The sequence below is a fragment of the Lonchura striata genome, chromosome 6 (assembly GCF_046129695.1).
Source record: "Lonchura striata isolate bLonStr1 chromosome 6, bLonStr1.mat, whole genome shotgun sequence".
Classification (NCBI taxonomy): domain Eukaryota; kingdom Metazoa; phylum Chordata; class Aves; order Passeriformes; family Estrildidae; genus Lonchura; species Lonchura striata.
Window position 1 is genome coordinate 54,471,451 of NC_134608.1, and position 17,863 is coordinate 54,489,313.

At 43.8% G+C, this 17,863-nt stretch overlaps 1 protein-coding gene across 2 annotated transcripts; it reads left to right on the forward strand.

Moving 5' to 3' along the window:
• Window positions 1-3,625: 3,625 nt before the first annotated feature.
• LMO2 (LIM domain only 2) lies at window positions 3,626-10,815 on the forward strand. 2 transcript variants are annotated; one of them, XM_077784354.1, is made up of 4 exons: window positions 3,626-3,669; window positions 4,078-4,255; window positions 6,845-7,060; window positions 9,883-10,815. In XM_077784354.1, exons 1-4 carry the CDS (start codon window positions 3,633-3,635, stop codon window positions 10,100-10,102), a joined length of 651 nt encoding a protein of 216 aa, XP_077640480.1. In that variant the 5' UTR covers window positions 3,626-3,632; the 3' UTR covers window positions 10,103-10,815. The 2 variants fall into 2 exon arrangements, with proteins under 2 accessions (XP_077640480.1, XP_021411785.1); XM_021556110.3 differs by lacking the exon at window positions 3,626-3,669 and adding an exon at window positions 3,909-3,974.
• The last annotated feature ends 7,048 nt before the right edge of the window (window positions 10,816-17,863 follow it).

Genomic DNA, 17,863 nt, shown 5'->3' on the forward strand with positions numbered 1-17,863 from the left:
CTCCTTCTGTGGTGTCAAATTTAGGCTCAAAAAACCCAAACCAACCCAAAATTCCATTACTTCAGAGCCTCATCTCAGGGGCTGGCAGGTCAAGGCTTCAGTCCAGTGTGTGGTGGGAAAGAGGAGGAGTCTTGCAAATAGGTGGATTGGAGTGGAGCAGTGATTCTATCACCAAATTGTGGCTCAGCAGCAGCAGACAGCCCAAATTACAGAAATCCTGATTCCTTTATGCCACCTTTCCTGTTAATTGTTCACCTTTAGTCATGGTCTTGACTTTTCCCTTCCACAGAAGCATTAACAGAAAATCTAGGCCACCATCACCAAGATTTAATTCTTCCATCTATGCAGAGACTTCAATCTTCATAAACTGCATTTTTAGGCAACCAGCATTACTGGCTATTGAGGGCAGCAAAGTTAATCTTACTGAATACAGACTTTTCTAAATGAGGGTGACCTGAAATAGCTCAATAGTATCCATAAGCTATAGAGGGGGATAAAGCTGGGATATACCAAAGGAATAAAGGTAGGAACAACCTGAGGATGAGTGGTGATGATATTTTGGCCTTCCAAAACCAAGCTGAAAATACTCCCTGAGTGCAAGAGAGGATGTTTCTTTGGAAACAGACACATTGAACTATTCCTTTAGATTACACCACTCACAGAAATGACGCAGCTTTACATTACATTCTTATTGAGAAACATCCAGAAAAGTCCAGCTGACTTACTCATGGCACATTTTTCCAAGCCCCAAATGCTAAATGTAGTCTCTAACAGCAGATTTGACCCCAGCCATGCTCCAATAATTAGTCTATAGCGTGATCTTTATTAATAAAAGTTAATTGAAACCAAAACTCATCCCTCGGGACTTCCAATCAATGAACACACATGCACACACAAAAAGCCACACTAAAGAGCACTGGAAAATGCAGCTTCACAAAGAAAGAAACAATGGAAAGAAAAGCCCTCACTAAAAATAGTGCTGGTCTTTTTGTGCCTGGGCAGGAAATGTCGGCACCACCAATTCCAGCACTGAATAACGCTTTGTCTTTGGGAACGTTATTCAGCAGGAGGCAAAAGTAAATCAACAGCCAATTCTGCTGAGGAAAGTAAACATTTGCAGATGGGAAAATTGAGGCAAAATGGTATTAAGGGACTTGCTCAAAGTGAAGAAAAAGAAGTCCTTCTTGATTGCTGGTCATCTGTTCTGCTGGGACAAAAAGTCCTCAGCTGGAAAGGCCAAATGTCACTGTCCAGAGCAAGAGCTTATTATATGTAAACCAAATAAATGAAAATGGAATTTTCCCAAAGAGGTGTATGGCTTTGTTCCTCAGATGTATTTGAAGACGCAGTTCTTGGTCAGCATTCTGAGGACCTTCTTGCTGAGCTTTTTGCTGCAAATCCAGCTTTTTCTTCACTTTCCTTTGCGTATGACTTTGCTTGGCATCTCTCTTTCACAGGATCGAGAAAAAACAAGAAATAATCTCAGTTTTAATTACAATTACTTTAGATGAGGAGACAGATGGTACTTGCAGGCCTATGGAGTGATCCCAGCACTATCACGAGTTCTGTGCTTAAAGATCTGACTTCATCTGGGAAAGTTTGTTCTTGATCTGACTGAAAAAGTCAAACACATACAAATTGTCCTCTTCAGCTTCAATATTGCACATTATTCCACTGTTTTTATGCAGAAAAGCTTTTCTGCAGTGAAGGGACTGATCTGGCAATGCAGAGAATGTTCCTGGTCTGTCCATCAGTGCACATGCTCAACTATGAATATGAGAAATATCTCATTATCTGGCAGACCTGAGGTGGTCTGAGCAAAGCAAGGAATTGTGAAACCTTAAAAATTATTTTTTCTCAATAATCGCTGGCCACCATGTATTGTAAATCCTCATTTTGATGTTGTTTTTCTAGGGAATTAAGTAATTCCTTATGTGCCAATGTTGATGCTTTTGTCCCTCACCAAAACTTTTGAACTCTTTTAGATACACAAAGGCATAGAGGTCTTAAATAAATTAATTTCCTGTGAATTTTGGGAAAATAAATAGAAGAGGGGCAGCAGGCCAGCACGTCTGCAGTGCGTGCACAACTTCTGAGCTCAGAACATTTACTGGCATTATGGAATTGCTCACATTATTCCACGAGCAGTTTATCAGAATATGAGTACCCCAATCATCAGGGAAATTTTGCATTCTATGTTTTAAGAGTTTATATTTTATTAAAACTTTAGACACTGGAGAAGCCAAGCTCATAGAAATGTCTTGGGGTTTTTTTAAACATGTTTGATGTCCTGCATGGTTTTGAGTTGCCTTTAATTAAATTTTTGGTTCTTTTTATAGCCAAGTGAAGTTTCTGGCAGAATTTTTTTTTTCTCATGAAGTCTTACAATAGTTTATCTATTCAGTCTTCTGGCAAGATTTACATTTATTTTACTTTGCTGATCACAGGGTAAACATGCAAGAAATTAAATAGTCATCATATAATTTAGTCCTGTCTGTGAAAACCTAACAAAAGAGCCTTTTCCTACAACAGAAATGAGACTGACTGTCCTGTTGTAATAGCTTGAAATGCATTGGAGATAATGCGTTTAAAGAATAAGAAAGATATGTTCTAGTAAGCAGTGATAGCTCTAAAGTATTTCAAGAGCTGGGTTCAAAGTCCCTTGAAAGAATAACAGTCTTTCTGCTGACATTACTAATATTTGGATCAGGCTCATTAATGTATTGCAGATATTATATCCCCAGCTGCCAAAAAGCGGGGAAAAAAAAGGAGAATGTAGTCATAAAAATAGACATAAAATACATTTTTCTTGTGGGAATTAATATAGAAGCGAAATATTGCTGCTACCACTACTCTCCGGGGCTTTATTACAGATATTTCTTTACTTTTTTAAAAGGAATTAACAGGGCAAGCTGTTCATCCCATCCAGAACTCTGCCTCCAGCAAGGGCCATCGTCTAATGCCACAGAGCCTGGCAAAGGCTCGGATTGCTGCAATAGTTTTCACTCCGGCGCTGTAAATCAGTCCTTTCCGGGATGTGCTGTGCTGATGGAGAGGAGCAAGGGTGGGAGGAAAAATAGAAATATCCAGGCAAGACTTTCCCCATCTTTGGCGTGTCTTGGATTAATTACAGATCGATACTTGGTATTCGCCGGCTTTCATAGCTCATTAGCATCACACGGTGCCCGGGTGTAAATTTGTTACAGAGCTTGCCAAGAATCCGGGGGTGTCTGGAAGCAAATGTTCACTCGGTCTGTAAATGAGACACAACTGAGCTGACCAGTTTGAACTCTGGGTGGACAAATCATGTTCGGGATCTTTACCTGTGGCTCTCCAAGAGCCCCGCGAACCCATGGGTGCGTGTGGGCATGTGCATGTTCGTGTCAGAGAGGGAGAGGACGAGGAGAGGGATGGCGAGTGCCGCTCCTGGGTGCAGCTGAGAAGGCGGCACAATCCGGAACCAGGCGCTTATTTTATTCCAGCTCTTGGGATCATTCTCAGGTCGCCCACCTGCCTGCGCACAGAGACAGCGTTAGTAAGGGAATAATAATAACGTGAGAACGCCCCGGCAGCCCCCAGCCCTGACTCTGGGGAGCCCCGCTCTGTCTCTTTAAGGAACCCAGCGAGTCGTGATGCTGCTGTTTGTATTGCCGAATCCCCAGGAGTGCAGTTAAGAAACGGGCAGCTGTCTCTTTAAGTGTGATTTCCTTCTATTGTATTTGAATCGTGATCAGGAAAAAGGAAATGAAACCAGAGAGCCGGGGCTGAGCCACGGAGTAATAATAATCCAGGGGATGCGGCTGCCGCCGCTCGCAGCGCTGCCGCCCGGGCGCGGAGCGTGTGCGGAGCTGCCCGCGCGGAGCCGCTGAGCGCCGGGCGCGGAGCCGCGGTGGCGGCCGCGGCCGCCGCCCCCCGCCCGCCGCGGGAGCGGCCCCGCCGGCCGGGGCGCGGGGGGAGCGCGGCGGGGATGGGAGGTCAGCGCCGGGGTGGGACGTGCGGGGCCGGGGTGGGGGGGGCTGTGCGGGGCCGGAGCGCAGCCCCAGCCCCTGTGTGTCTCTCTCTGTCTCGGTGCTGCAGGAGGAAATCCTGTGAATGTCATCGCGGGGCGGCGGGGCAGCGCGGCTGGCGACAAGGCTCCGCGAGCAGACAGCCTCTGCGGGGGCGGCGGGGGCAGAGCCCACCACCGGCACGCCACAAAGGAACCGGCCCTGCCAATGTCATCGGCCATCGAGAGGAAAAGCCTCGATCCTTCCGAGTAAGTGCGCGCTTCTTCTGCCCGGTCCCCCGCTCGCCATCGTCCCCGCTCGCCTCCCGGTGCCACCCGTCCTCCCCGACGGAGCCGCCGCCGGCATTGTGCGCCTGGCAGCCCCGGAGGGCTTCGGCGGCAGCCCCCGCAGCTCCGACCCCCTTCCCCTGCACAGGACACCGGGCTGCCCCGGCCCCGCAGGGCTGACGGCGTGGGGAAGCTTGCGGAGAGCCTCCCAAGTTGAGGGAAGAGCAGCCGGGAGAAGAGAGGCGCAATTCCCCCCGGGCAGGGCATCTCCCACTCCCTCATCCCACCGCGGAGTGGTGGGGATGCTCGGCGAGAGAGGGAGCGTCCCGCTTCCCAAGCTTTCAGGTTTTCCATCCCGAGGGGCCCTCTCTGCCCCATCCCCGATCTGCCCGAGTCGCTGCAGACGATCAGTGAAAGGTCAGGGCTGTTAGCTGCGGGTGCCCAACTTCCACGTTTTCGTAATGCAACTTCCAAAAGCTCGTAGAAAGCTTTGGTGGGGGCTGGGTGCATGCTAAGAGCATGTAGACAGACTTGATGGACGGGATGTAGGAGATGAGAATTTCCCTCTCTGGGCTTCCCACTCAGGGAAGGGACCGGCTTCCGTGTCCAGATCCAGGCTTTCTCCCGGGGGGTGCTCCCGCTGTCCCGTCCCTGCTGCACACCCAGGGATGGTAACTCGGCACAGACCCAGGGCCACTTCAGCCCTGAACGTGCTAATTTACTGCACTGAGGCTTGTCCGGGATCGCGGTAAGAGAGAAGAAAAAAGAAATAAATTATAAAATCTCCGTTTCTAGATAACGCTTAAAACATCGCTCTCAGTAAATTGAGTCATACGTGGTTTGTTTCCTGTCAGATACTAAAAATGCCATTGCTTGGAGCCCGGAACGAGCACATGGGAACCGCTGCTTTTGGGGATTACATCACTTCATTCCATGATGTTTTACATGTTACATTTTCTTTTATGCTGTTTTTTAAGAAACTCTAATCTCAGCTCCTAATGATGTCCAGCTTTCATCTACAAAGTTTTTTTTTTAATCCTTATTTATTTACCTGCCTTGTGTTCTGGTGGCTTAAGTGCTGGCTTAGAAATCCATGGACATCAAAAGCCTAATGAGTTAACCAGGAATGCTGTTCTGCATAAACATCCGTTGGGCTGTTCCTGAGCTTAGGGCTCTCAGTGAAACCTGGCTTGAGATTCCCAAACACCCCTCAGATGAAACATTTTGGGGTACACTTCAAAGTTTCAGATAACAGAAAATGAAGGATAATGATGTGTGCTTCCTTCTACTGGAAAGCTCTCAGAAGTTCTCAGCATGGAGCCCACGTGTTAGGAAAGGGAGTATGTGGCCCAAAAGAATAAATTTGGGAAAAAATAGGGCCTAATAATGAGTTCCCCATGATTTTAATGAAAACTCACAGGATGGTGAGCTGGCAGGAGAGAGGTGTTACGACATAGCTTGCAGGGCACAGCAGTTTAAACTTAGAAGGGAGAAACCAGACAGAATAGAACCAGATAATATCTCAGAGCTCAGCTTGCCTAAATAAAACTCCAGGATCACTTTCTCAGCCGAGAAGTTTTTGACCAGAGGTCGTTTCTCCCTGCTGAAGAAAGTAATTTTTGCCCAGAAAACTGCTGATCCAGTAAATAAGCAGGAGTAATACAATTTTTTTCCTGTTGCCTGCTGGAAACAGGGAGCAGAGCTTCTTCATCAGTGTAGGTCTCCTCTGCCCCCAGCAGCCCACAGGAGGACAGACAAATGACAGAAGCAAATTGCTCAGGGACTCTGTGCTGGAGCACTAATCCAATAATATGAAAAAATTTGGGGTCCACTCTACTAGCTAAAGGTTTGAAATTAAGCAAATGCTTAAGGGATGGATCCAGTAGATTTTTTAAATTTACTTTTCTGGCATTTGGGTGAAGCCCAAAACAATACAAAACTGAGTTCAGGCACTGTTCTTTTAATTTTTTTTGCTGTTGTGAAATTACCCCAAAAGACACAGAAGTCTTTAAGAAAGTGGCTTTGAAGAAAATTCTCACTTCTTTAACCAGAATTATCCTAGATCTCCAAGCTTTTTAGAAAAAGGAACAAAATAAGGTGCATAAAGAGTCAGTGCTAATATCACAATAAAGATTTGTGTCTTCTTTCACTCATGGATGTGTAAATCCCAGATAATTGAAGTATGTTGGCACAGACCCATCCCAGGGGATTCATGTCCTTGGCTAAGGGAAAAAAGAAGTCCTGCAGCAACATGAGGTAAAATGCTGGCTTTATTAAAATCAGCAGCGAGACTTAAACCAGTTGGGCAACAGAATCAGCTGTTGTGTTTATTAATTTCGTGCTGTTCTGAGAAGTGACACTGACAAACTTAGTCTCCAAATTTCCATTTCCCAACGGAAAGTGTAAAATCCCTTGGGTGCCTTTCTTAGTCTTGGTGAAAACAAGCAAAAACAAGGACACCACCCCTGTCCTAACCTGTCTGAGCTTGTGACTTATTTCGCTTTTCCTTCTTCTCGCGTGGATGCTCTTGGAGTGGGCTCCCTTCATCCAATGCTTGTCTCACTCCCTCAGGGAGCCGGTGGATGAGGTGCTGCAGATCCCCCCGTCGCTGCTGACATGCGGGGGCTGCCAGCAGAACATCGGGGACCGCTATTTCCTGAAGGCCATCGACCAGTACTGGCACGAGGACTGCCTCAGCTGTGACCTGTGCGGCTGCCGGCTCGGCGAGGTGGGCAGGCGCCTCTACTACAAGCTGGGCAGGAAGCTCTGCAGGAGGGACTATCTCAGGTAGGCATCCCACTCCTCAGATCCTTCCTCCCTCCTTCCCATTGTTTGCTGAGTACAGCTGGGAATGAGGAATTCATTTGGAATGTCTCTCAAAGCCTGGCAGTATCTGCAAGCTCAGGTTTGCAGTATGGGCTCCTGTCCTAGAATGCCTGAATTGTTTGAGCTGGAAAGGGACCTTACAGCTCCTCTTGTTTCAGCCCCTGCCACGGGCAGAGACACCTTCCACTAGGACAGGTTTCTCCAATTCCCCTCCACCCTGGCCTTCCAGGGATGGGGCATCCACAGCTTCTTGGGCAACCTGTGCCAGGGCCTCACCTCAGGGAAGAATTCCTTCCCAATATCCCAACTAAATACACTATCTGTCATTTAAAAGCCATTCCCCTTTGTCTCATCCTCCATCCCCAAAGTCCATCTCCAGCTCTCCTGGAACCCCTTTAAGCACTGGAAGGATCTCTCTAGGATCTCCCCAGAGCCTTCTCCAGAGTGCACAGCCCTACTCCATCAGCCTATCCTCGTATTTTTGGGATTCATATGCAGATGCTTTTAGTATTGCTGGGATTCTTCAGTAATTTATAGATAAAACTAGAGATTATCTGCCTTGATTAGATAAACAACTTGAAGTTGTTTATATCTAAATCTTTTAAAGGTTGGGGGGGTGGGGGGAAGCATTTTTAATGGAAACAAAAGCAGTGCTACACATTGTGGATGAACCAGAATTATTTGATAATGTAAAGAATACAGAAAGAACTCCTAGGACTCAGAGTTGTTGGCGTCTGTCATTCAGACCTAACCCCACAGCTCCAGGTGAAGGGTCAATGTGGCATTCTGGCAAGCAGAAATTGGGAAAAGGTGCTGAATTCCAGCAATCTCCCACTGAGCTGGCAATGAACTGATACCCCTAAATGATTTTAAGGAATTTCCTGCTTCTCCCAGAATTGCCTTGGAACTTAAAGGTGTTTAAACCCAGGGAAGAGGTGAAAGTGCATTTAGGGTTTTGGCATTCTTGAGCCTGGTACTGAATAAGCAAAAATTTTTCAAATTTTGCAGAATCAGATCCTACAAATACACTTGTTATGGGTGTTTTCATCAGTAACTCCTTGCCTGCCTGTTTTGCAAAAAAATTCTAAGTTAAGGATTAAGTGGAGACTAAGATATTTCACAAAAATTGATAACAAAGGATCTTTACATTCTCAATTAAAATGTATTGATCTTTGCTGTGCTCATTGTGTTCCATTTCTTCTAATGGATCCCTAACGTGTCAGGAGGTTTGTGGAACAGAATAATGATATTTGGTATTTTTCCAGCTTTTTTACTGAAGGCTAATTTACCTGCCAATAAAAACAAACCCAAAATCTCAGTGGACTTCCTAATTATGCTGTCCCTGGGCTTTGCTGATGGAATTTTGCTGAGCAGAAATTAAGGACTGAATTCTGCTAATGGGACCACTTGTAAATCCAGCAGTGATCCAGTGTTAATTACACTTCCCAGATACTTTTCAACTTAAAATGGAAGCAACAGGAAGTATGGCAATACAATTAATCCATTTTCTTGCAGCGAAATACAACGTTTTTATTTATTTAATAATGCAATAGATATCTTCCCTCATTAATGAAAAATTTGGCAACCTTTTTGTAACCTTAGCGTTACTTTCACTGGGCAGAAGTAAACACTGACATCTCCTGGTAGACAAAAGGAATTACATTCTTTCTCAAAGGTTTCTTAATTTACCACACATCCTTTCTTCCAAAAGATTATTTAAATCAGGCACAGTACATGCAGGAAATGTGTAGGAGGTGGAAAAACTTTTTCCAGATTTAGTATGGAAGTTTGGAAGTCAAACTCAATGAATACATCACCTGTAGCATTCATCCCTTAAAAAAAATCAATATATTCATGCTTCTTTATTACTGATTTGACTTAATAAACTCTGTATGGCATTAATTAAAGGCTCCTTTTTATAGATAATATCATGAGGACCTCAGCAGGGTCTCTCCACGTGGATTAAAGAGCAGTTCACAGCATAAAACTGTCTCACAAACATCCAGGAGGTCTTAGAAGTGTCCTTCTGAAACCCATCAGGAGAGACTCCATGGATCAGGTGTGCCTTTATGGATATAGAAGTGCTTGAAAGAATTTCCAAGGTGAAGGCACAGACAAAAGGCAGGAGAGCCTTAGACCATGGCTTCTCCCAACTCCTTTCCGTAAATTACAGAGTAACAGTTTAAGAAAGGCAAAAATTATTAGCAAAAGGTAATTTCTGTTGATCACAGAAGTGGAAGTGTTAATATGGCACAACTTCATGCAGTACTCTGGACAACATTTGCTCCTTCAATTCAGGATAAGGCAATTGATCAGAGAAGCCAATATTATATTGATAGATTTGACTAGATTTAGTTTGGATATTAAGGAAGAAATTCTTCCCTGGGAGGGTGGGGAGGCCCTGGCATAAGTTGCCCAGAGAAGCTGTGGCTGCCCCATCCTTGGAAATGTCCAAGGCCGGGTTGGATGGGGCTTGGAGCAATCTGCACTAGTGGAAGGTGTCCCTGCCCATGGCAGGGACAGGATGCCATGGCAGGGGTTGGTACAGGATGGACTTTAAATTTCCTTCCAGCCTAACCCATTCTGTGATTTTATCCAAGGTGAAGATCTTGGATCTCCTGTTTCAAGTTTTGGTGTTGCAAAGCTTCCAGTTCTGCTCGGCAGCTTTCCACATGACCTCTCTGTAACTCAACTGGTCCTAATGGATCAAGGGTGTTGTGCTCTGGTTTTGACTGGGTTTTGCCAGCCAAGGAGCCGTGCTGACCTCTGTGCTGTTGTTGCAGGCTCTTTGGCCAGGACGGGCTGTGCGCCTCCTGCGAGAAGCGGATCCGTGCCTATGAGATGACCATGAGGGTGAAGGACAAGGTCTATCACCTTGAGTGCTTCAAGTGTGCTGCCTGCCAGAAGCACTTCTGTGTGGGGGACAGGTACCTCCTCATCAACTCGGACATCGTGTGCGAGCAGGACATCTACGAGTGGACTAAGATCAACGGCATGATCTAGCATGAGCGTGCCTGGCGCTCTGGGACAGACACCTCCCGGGCCCAGCCAGGAGATCACCCCTTGGGCTGTGGGCTTTGGAGCGGGGGGAAACGCCACGCAGTTGGCCCTTGTCAGGCAGTGCTACGTAGAATGTAAAGTACACCCAGGTGAAGGAGGGAGAGCAAAGCAATAGTAGCTAGACTGACTTGTGTTCATAGCATGGACAGTAACTGACATCAGCTGGCAGCTGGGGACAGACACAGCACCATAACCCATCCTCCCAACTGGAACAGAGTAGGGACTTGTAAAGAGATGTTACGACGTTGTCACCTGCAGACTAGGATTGTGCAATTCAGTTTTCTTTCTGTCTTGTTTTCATTACTGAGTTTAGATGACAAGCTCCCACAGTAGGAATACTGGAAAGAAAGAGCCATCCCTCACGTGGTCATTCCATATGGCCTTACACTTTGGGTGGGAGTTATTTTTGCATGGATTTTTTCTTTTTCCTTTGAGAATGAACTGTGCATCCTCTAGTCCCAAACTCTTCTTTTAAAAAACCCTGCTGAATAGTTGTTTTCGGGCACTGCTGTCTCAAGATGAGATGTTCCCCAGATCATTTCTATACAAATATAAATCTAAAGAGTTGTTCAACTATTTTATTAACTTAGATTATATCAATAAAATATTTGTTGTGTGTAGTATGACTCTGCAGCTTTAATAAAAATAATGAAAGATTTGAGTGTTGTTCTTCCTTTCTATTTCCTTTTTTTTTTTTTTAATTGTGATGGATTTTTTCTTGTTTGTATTATTAGTTTTATTTTTTGGTAACAGGGTTTCTACTCTTTGTATACAGCTGGATCCACTTCAGGTTGTGTTTCAAAACACAGTAGAGGGCTCAGTAAATCTTGTGCTCTTCATGCTAAGAAATTAGATTGTGCTGTAGGAGAAATTATTGTTGCGTGACACCAAGGCTCTTTGGTGTTTATGAGGATGTTTTGAGGCTGGTTCTGGGTGTTTTGTAACAGATTGCATCTATCTTATCTTGGAGATTGTGTGAGATTTGGGTCTTTCAGAAAGGTAGCTCATCCTGGTTTTGCTCTAGATTAGGGAATCCAGGATGATATAATGAGAGCCAATAAACGTATTTAAAAATAATTAATTTCAATCATCTTTAAGGTCCCTTCCAAACCAAACTATTCCATGATTCTATGTTATCATATTCTCTCCAACTTATTTTTCCTGAGGTGAATAGTCTAAGTTTCTTCTTGCCTGAAAGCTGTTTCATGCCTCCAATTTTCACTCTTTATTTCACATCTCTGGTTCTATATTATTCTTTCTCAGAATGGGACTACAACAGCAAGTTGTGTTGAAAGGCAATAGAAATTAAAGCTTTTCCCACAACTGCGAAAGTCTGGCACCCACCCAGAAAGTGCTTGGCAGGTTCATTCACTCCATCACTACTGACACATCAGGAATAGCAGCTTAAACCTGTGGGCATCTACTTAGCTGTTCTCAATAAACTTGTCACCCAGGGGATGTCCCACTTAAACCTGTGTATATCTACTTGACTGTTCTAAATAAACTTGTCACCCAGGAAATGTTCCAGCCACTGATCAATGACAATATTTTGCATTTTACAATCCATACTCTGAGAGCTTTTTTCTTGCTTTTGCTGTCACAAGTAGTGTTGGGGAAAAACCCTTTAAACCTTGTTATCAGAGAAATTGGAAACTACACTTAATGAGAACAACATGGAAAGCATAGTTTGAGGGTGCTGATATTTAGCTATTTTCCAGTGATATGCTGACCTCTGGAGGCCACAAGCAGCTGGTTATAATTATAATTATTAGCCTGAATTCCTGCCAGCAGAGGCAAGGAAACGCAAGGAAAATACAGCTGTCGGCTCTCTTCATTGACAGTGGCTGCTTGCAAATATTCTGTTCAGCTAGGAACAAAGCCTAAAGTCATTTATGAGTTTATTTTCAAAGCTTGGTGGTTGTAGCCAGGATGCTGAGGTAGGGTGGAGGTGCACAATGGTTCTCCAGGTCGTGTCACATGTACACAGACTGTGAGCTGTAACAGGGCTGATTTTCATGATTCCACCTCACAGAAGTTTCAACTGAAAATTTAGGGCAAGGGGCCTCACTTACATCTGGGCTGAGATCAGAGAAGAGTGTTAATAGATCAAACCTTGTAGGTTTGCACTAGGTAGACTAAGACCTGTGTTTTGTTCTCACCTCAGAAAGTGACTTTTGGCAAGGTAGTTCAATATTTTGCTTCCCATTTACCCACTCATAGAATGGAGGTGTTCTCACTTATTCCATGGAAGTTCCTAATGCAAACACACTCCTTATTTTGTGTAAGGTCTAGTTTACAAAGGGAAATATATTTTTTTAGACCTAAATGTATGTATTTGTAAAGGGAGGGTCCACAGTGGGTATCATTTTTTATAAGACCACCAGTTTTACTTAGTCCATGTAACGCCAGAAAGAGCTTAAGCTGAACTGGAAAGTGCCAGAAGAACCTCCACCTGAGCAGCAGTATTGCTCTCCCCAAATAATTATACCAATCTGTTTCTGGACTTTTCCCTGACAAATTCCCAAAGCTTGCTCTCTGAGTCCAGGAGGAGAGAGAGCAGATTTCTCTTGGAATTAGTGTAAGCAACACTTTACCTCATCTTGATTATGTTCCTTAAAGTAACGACTCCCTCCTGCAAAAACATGAAAATAAAATGTTCCAAAACCAACAACAAAAAGGAAAGAAAAACTATTTTAATGTCCTAAGCAAAAAGCACAAAAATCTGAATATGACTTCATCACTGGTACTCAAATGTGTCGTCCTTTCCGTGTTTTCGCCATCAGCAGTCTTTTAAAAGGCATATCATCCGTCAAGATTCCCCTTCTTTGTCCCCATTATTCAGTGTCATGGCAGGAGGATGAGAGCATTACCATCGATATCACTTTTTTAATTCCCTGCCCTTGAATAAAGGCAATAAGACCCCTGCATAATAGAGTTTTCAGCAGAGAGAGTAAATGGGAATCGGTTGTTAATTCAATACAGGATCCAGAAGTCATCTCTCCCTTCTCTTTTCTCAAGGTAATACTCTGCCTCCAATTGTCATTATAGCCGAGAATGAAATTATTTGAATTCTGGACACATCAGCACAAAACCCAAGACTCCCTGCCAATTTTGTTGCCTGCTTGGAAGAGAACATCAGAGAGCATCACTCATTTATACGACTGCCAGACTGAGACTGTAAATTCAGAAAACAAGGAGGCCTCAGGTGCTGCACTTTAACAGGTCTTTCTGCTCCTGAATCACCCCCACCTCACACACAAGGTAACATTTTATCTCTGAAAGACAAAGCTTTCAAGCATCTGCCAGAGCACGCGCTCTGTACGGCCTGAATGTGAATTGAAAATGAGACTATTAAGTTTATTAATTGGTATCAGTGACTTAAGGCTTTGAAGGAGATTCATGGCACTCGGGAAAATAATCTATAAAGATTTTTGTTGCTCTAAAAAGACAGTGCAGCATCAGCTTATTTCACTTGCAGCAGGTTCATCTCTTTTATGAAGCACATACTGCACTGGAGGCAAAGAGAAATTTAATGGACACTGGAAAAAATTATCTATTCCTCTATCCCACAACAACTTAAAAAAACATAAAAAGACAGAACTGAGAGATTGAGATATGCTATCACAAAACATTTAAGGCACTATAATTAAATTAAGATTCAGAAGTCTGTCAGTGAGATGAAGACGAAACTGGCAGAAAGTTGAACTGTGTTTGAAGCAACTTGTTCCCTCCTGCTGAGGGTTGCTTTCTACCAGGCTAATGAGAAGGCCCACCTTGGAAAGGTTCCTAACAAACCAGCAGCTCACTGATGGTAATTAATCAACATGGTTTGCAGGAGCATATACCATGTGACATTTTCAAGTGCTTCACAAGCATTAATTAAAGCATTATTGTATGTCTTGCTCCCATTTTAAGCCACAAGCCCTGCCCCATAGTAGTAGGCTGTGCATAACAAATTCTGATTTTTTACAGATGTTTTGGTGAAGAGATGTTTATTTTTTTAATGAAAAATTGAGTGCAAAGTGCTCCATGATTGCCTCTGCTCTGTATCTGACATATTCTGGTTACATTTACAGCTTGGCATAAGGCAGCAAAGCCTGTAGCCAAGGGGGAATGGACTGCAAGAAGGTTGATTCCTGTGGAGGTGCTGGAACTGGAGGAGAGGCAACAAGGAATGTTGTAACAGGGAGCGACTAGGGTGATGGAAAGCTGTTGCTTTGCAGTGTTGAGAGAGAAATAACTTTTGAAAGCTGTGATCCAAGAGAAATAATTCTTTCTGTAGTCTAGTAGCTCTGTACCAGCTACGTTTCATGTGATTCCTGAGATGTTTCTTCTTCGGGGCTGTAACTTCTTGGGTTGGTTGGTAAAAATTCACAGGGTTTTTTGGTTTTCTTCTCTCCGCAAATGTGTCTTGCGTCTTGTCTCAGACAACTTTACCAATTAGTTTCATAACAGCTGTGAGCTGGTTTTGAGATACAGAAATGCTTTACTTATTTACTTATATTTTACAGAAACACAATATAAGTGAAATTCTCCTTCAAGAAGACACATTGTCCTCAGTCTGGCATTGTGACAGCTCCCCAGATCAGCGCTTATCATGTTGCTATCTCATTAAAAAGATCCAAGACCTGCAATTATCAACCTAAAGATGCTTTGCAACACCGGGAAACTCCTGGTGGGCTCTAAGATAAGGCTCCATCACACGGTGGCTGTGATTCTTTTCGAGTCCATGGCTGCAAGCGAGCGCCAAATGAGCCGTGATGCAGCCGCCCTGGAATTCCTGGAGCTGGCCCAGCAGCAAGTGTGACCCACCATGCAGGAGAAGCGTGTTGTCCAGCTGATAAGGAAGTGTGCATCAGCAAATGCGGCTTGTTTATCCCGTAAAAACCGCTTTGGAGGAGCGCAAGCAGAAAGAGGCTGGGTCTGCACTGCACAGATAAGAGCTCTGACCAAAAGGACGACCAAAGGTTGTACCAGGCCTCCTGGAAAGTACCAAAGGGAAGCTTTCAGTGGGAATGGATGACTAAGGGAATTGCAAAGGGCTTCTGGACGCTTTTATCTGTGTGTTACCTCTCCAAATGCAGCTCAGCACTTCAATCATTTGTTGTTACATGCTCTGATGAATGTGTTCTGGCTCGAGGAGTTGGTGGTCAAAAAACCCTACCACTGCAGCCATGACCAACTGCCTGCCTTGTTAACAATCCCAGCTAATGACCTAAGAACAGTGTGTGCAGCTGAAAAGTAGTTTGCTATCTGGGTCGTATACATGTGGGGTTTTTTCAGGTCAGGAAAGGCTCAATAGCAGTTTTCTGCAGGGATGCCTCATTATTCTCCTGAGATCTCCTGAGCTCCCACACAAAGCAAGCAGGGTCTTGGCACATTCCATGGGATCATGAAATATTCCTGCAGCCCCTTTCACTGGGGTCTTTCACACATCCCTTAGGCTATGAACCACGTCATGGACTGGGAATCACACACAGTGAAACCGCTGGAACTGTGTGAAATTAGAAATACTCCTGAGGCAAGAATCATGCCTTTCTATGCTCTCTGAAGTAAATAAACTTTACTTTTTATCCTTTCCCAGGTAATGTTTCCATTTGTAGTAGTATCTTTTATTTGATTTATGTGAGAGGATTATATGAATTGAAAACCAACTTGGAGCTAAACTAGGCTGTGAAAGAATAAAACTTGGCTACGGTTTGTGTCAACATGGAATCTTTGATCTGAGGAAAAAAGCACAGTCTATTAACATTGCTCTCCAAGTGGGATTCCAAGCTCTCCAAACATACATAAATATTTCAGACCCATTTTTGGAGCTAAGAATCTGAGACAAAAAGATTTGCTAATAACCAAAGACAAGCCTGAAGCCACCTTGATGCAAAGTGGGGAGGACTGGACATGTCTTTTTGCTAACCTCAGGCAACTGATGCAGGCAAAAGCATCCATGTGGCAGATGGTCCAGGAGGATGAAAGCTGAGAGCAGACTCCAGTTGCTTTGTAAGCACCAGATGAAGTCCATTGGTTGATTCTTGGAGTTTCCCTTGACTTCATTTGACTGTAGAGCTGCCAATGTTAATTTACCACCATGGGAGGTTTGGGAGGGGTTTTGTTGGTTTATCCTGGGTCTACATGGCTGTAACAAGGAAGGGATTTTTCCAGCTGTTGTTTCATTGTGTCAGGAGGCAGCTCAAAGCTATACTCTGTCAGAGATTCCATTTGTTACTAAAGTGTCCAACAAGCTCCCATGCAATACTTAGTTTATTCACACAGATATTTCCCTGAAGTTCTGGCTCTGCTCCCTCCCTGTCATCTCTCACATCTCATCTGAGATTCACTCTTGTGAAGCCTGAAGATGTGATTTGTTATCAGTTCATATGTAAATCCCCCACTGTTCAAAGGACTGCTGAACTGCCTTTATGTTTGTGTGGTTCATCGGAGTCACTGCAGGATCATACAGCTCCCGCTCTGAATTTCCCTATCCTGCTCCTTCTATGCTTTTTATTACAGTCACTCCTTGTGTTCTGGTTAATTGTACATGATCAGATTTCCAAGCCAAGGTCATTGCCTGGTTATTTCTGTGATGCTCTGACCTTATTGCATCCTTGCTACAGCAAAAAACAAACCCAATAAGAACAGTATAATAACAACACAAATTTTCTGGACCTCAGCTTCTTTTTTGCTACCGATTCCCCAAGCTGCCACTCCTCCCCTCAAAGTCTCAGTTTTGCCCACATATTATTGGCCATTTAGAGTACTAAAAAGCTCATCTTGTGAAGAGCAGCCCATTCCCCAAAACGGTAGCACATTAACTGACTTTCCAGAGACACTCAGCACCCGGTGATGAAGATCCCCAGTGTGTCATTTCATTAGATTTTCAAGAAGTAAAAATACATGAAGGATGCTAAAAGCCTCATCATCTCTCACAAATTAAACACTGGACACGCAGAGCAATCTGAGCAGTTCTCAGCCTGATGAGTACCTTTGATCTATTTGGCCATTTGGGCTCCATGGCCGGTGATAATGGAAAAAAAATTAGGCTCCTTTATTGAACTGGAAAAGAACATTTATGTCTGGGCTGAGCTAGGAAAATTCCATGATAACTTACTGGTGCCACAGTTTCTGCAGCTGTCAGTTATTTGATGGAGGATGTAAAGGCTGCTGTGGGTAAAACACGGAAATACTACAATTTCAAATGAGTTTATGTTTGCTTTTGGTTCTGTGGGTTTTAATTGGTTGCTTGCTTTTTGTTTATTTTTTTTTCCTTCAGTCTCAGCAACAGATATTTCTGTTTTACTATGTTTCTGTTTAAATAATTGTTAGCATATCCATTAGGAAAATAAAATGCCAGCCATTTCTGCACTTGAGGAGCCTCTAGGCTAACCAGAGGTGATAATCAATTTTTATAACTAACTCCTATAGCTTCTCCACCTCCATCTTCACCACTGCCTATGCCCTTGAGTAACAGCTTGGATGTATGCAAGTGCTAGAAGCAAAACGATCCAAGCTTTTGGCAAAACCTGAAATACATAAAGAATTATGTCTTCTATAGAATTATAGAATTCTATAGAATTATACCTTCTATTTGCTCTGTATTATTAGATTTTAATGGGCCACAAACCCAAGGACAAACACAACTAATATCATTTTATTAGCATTTCAAATATACTTCTGCTATTGTGTTTTCTTCTCTACAGGGAGCTTTAC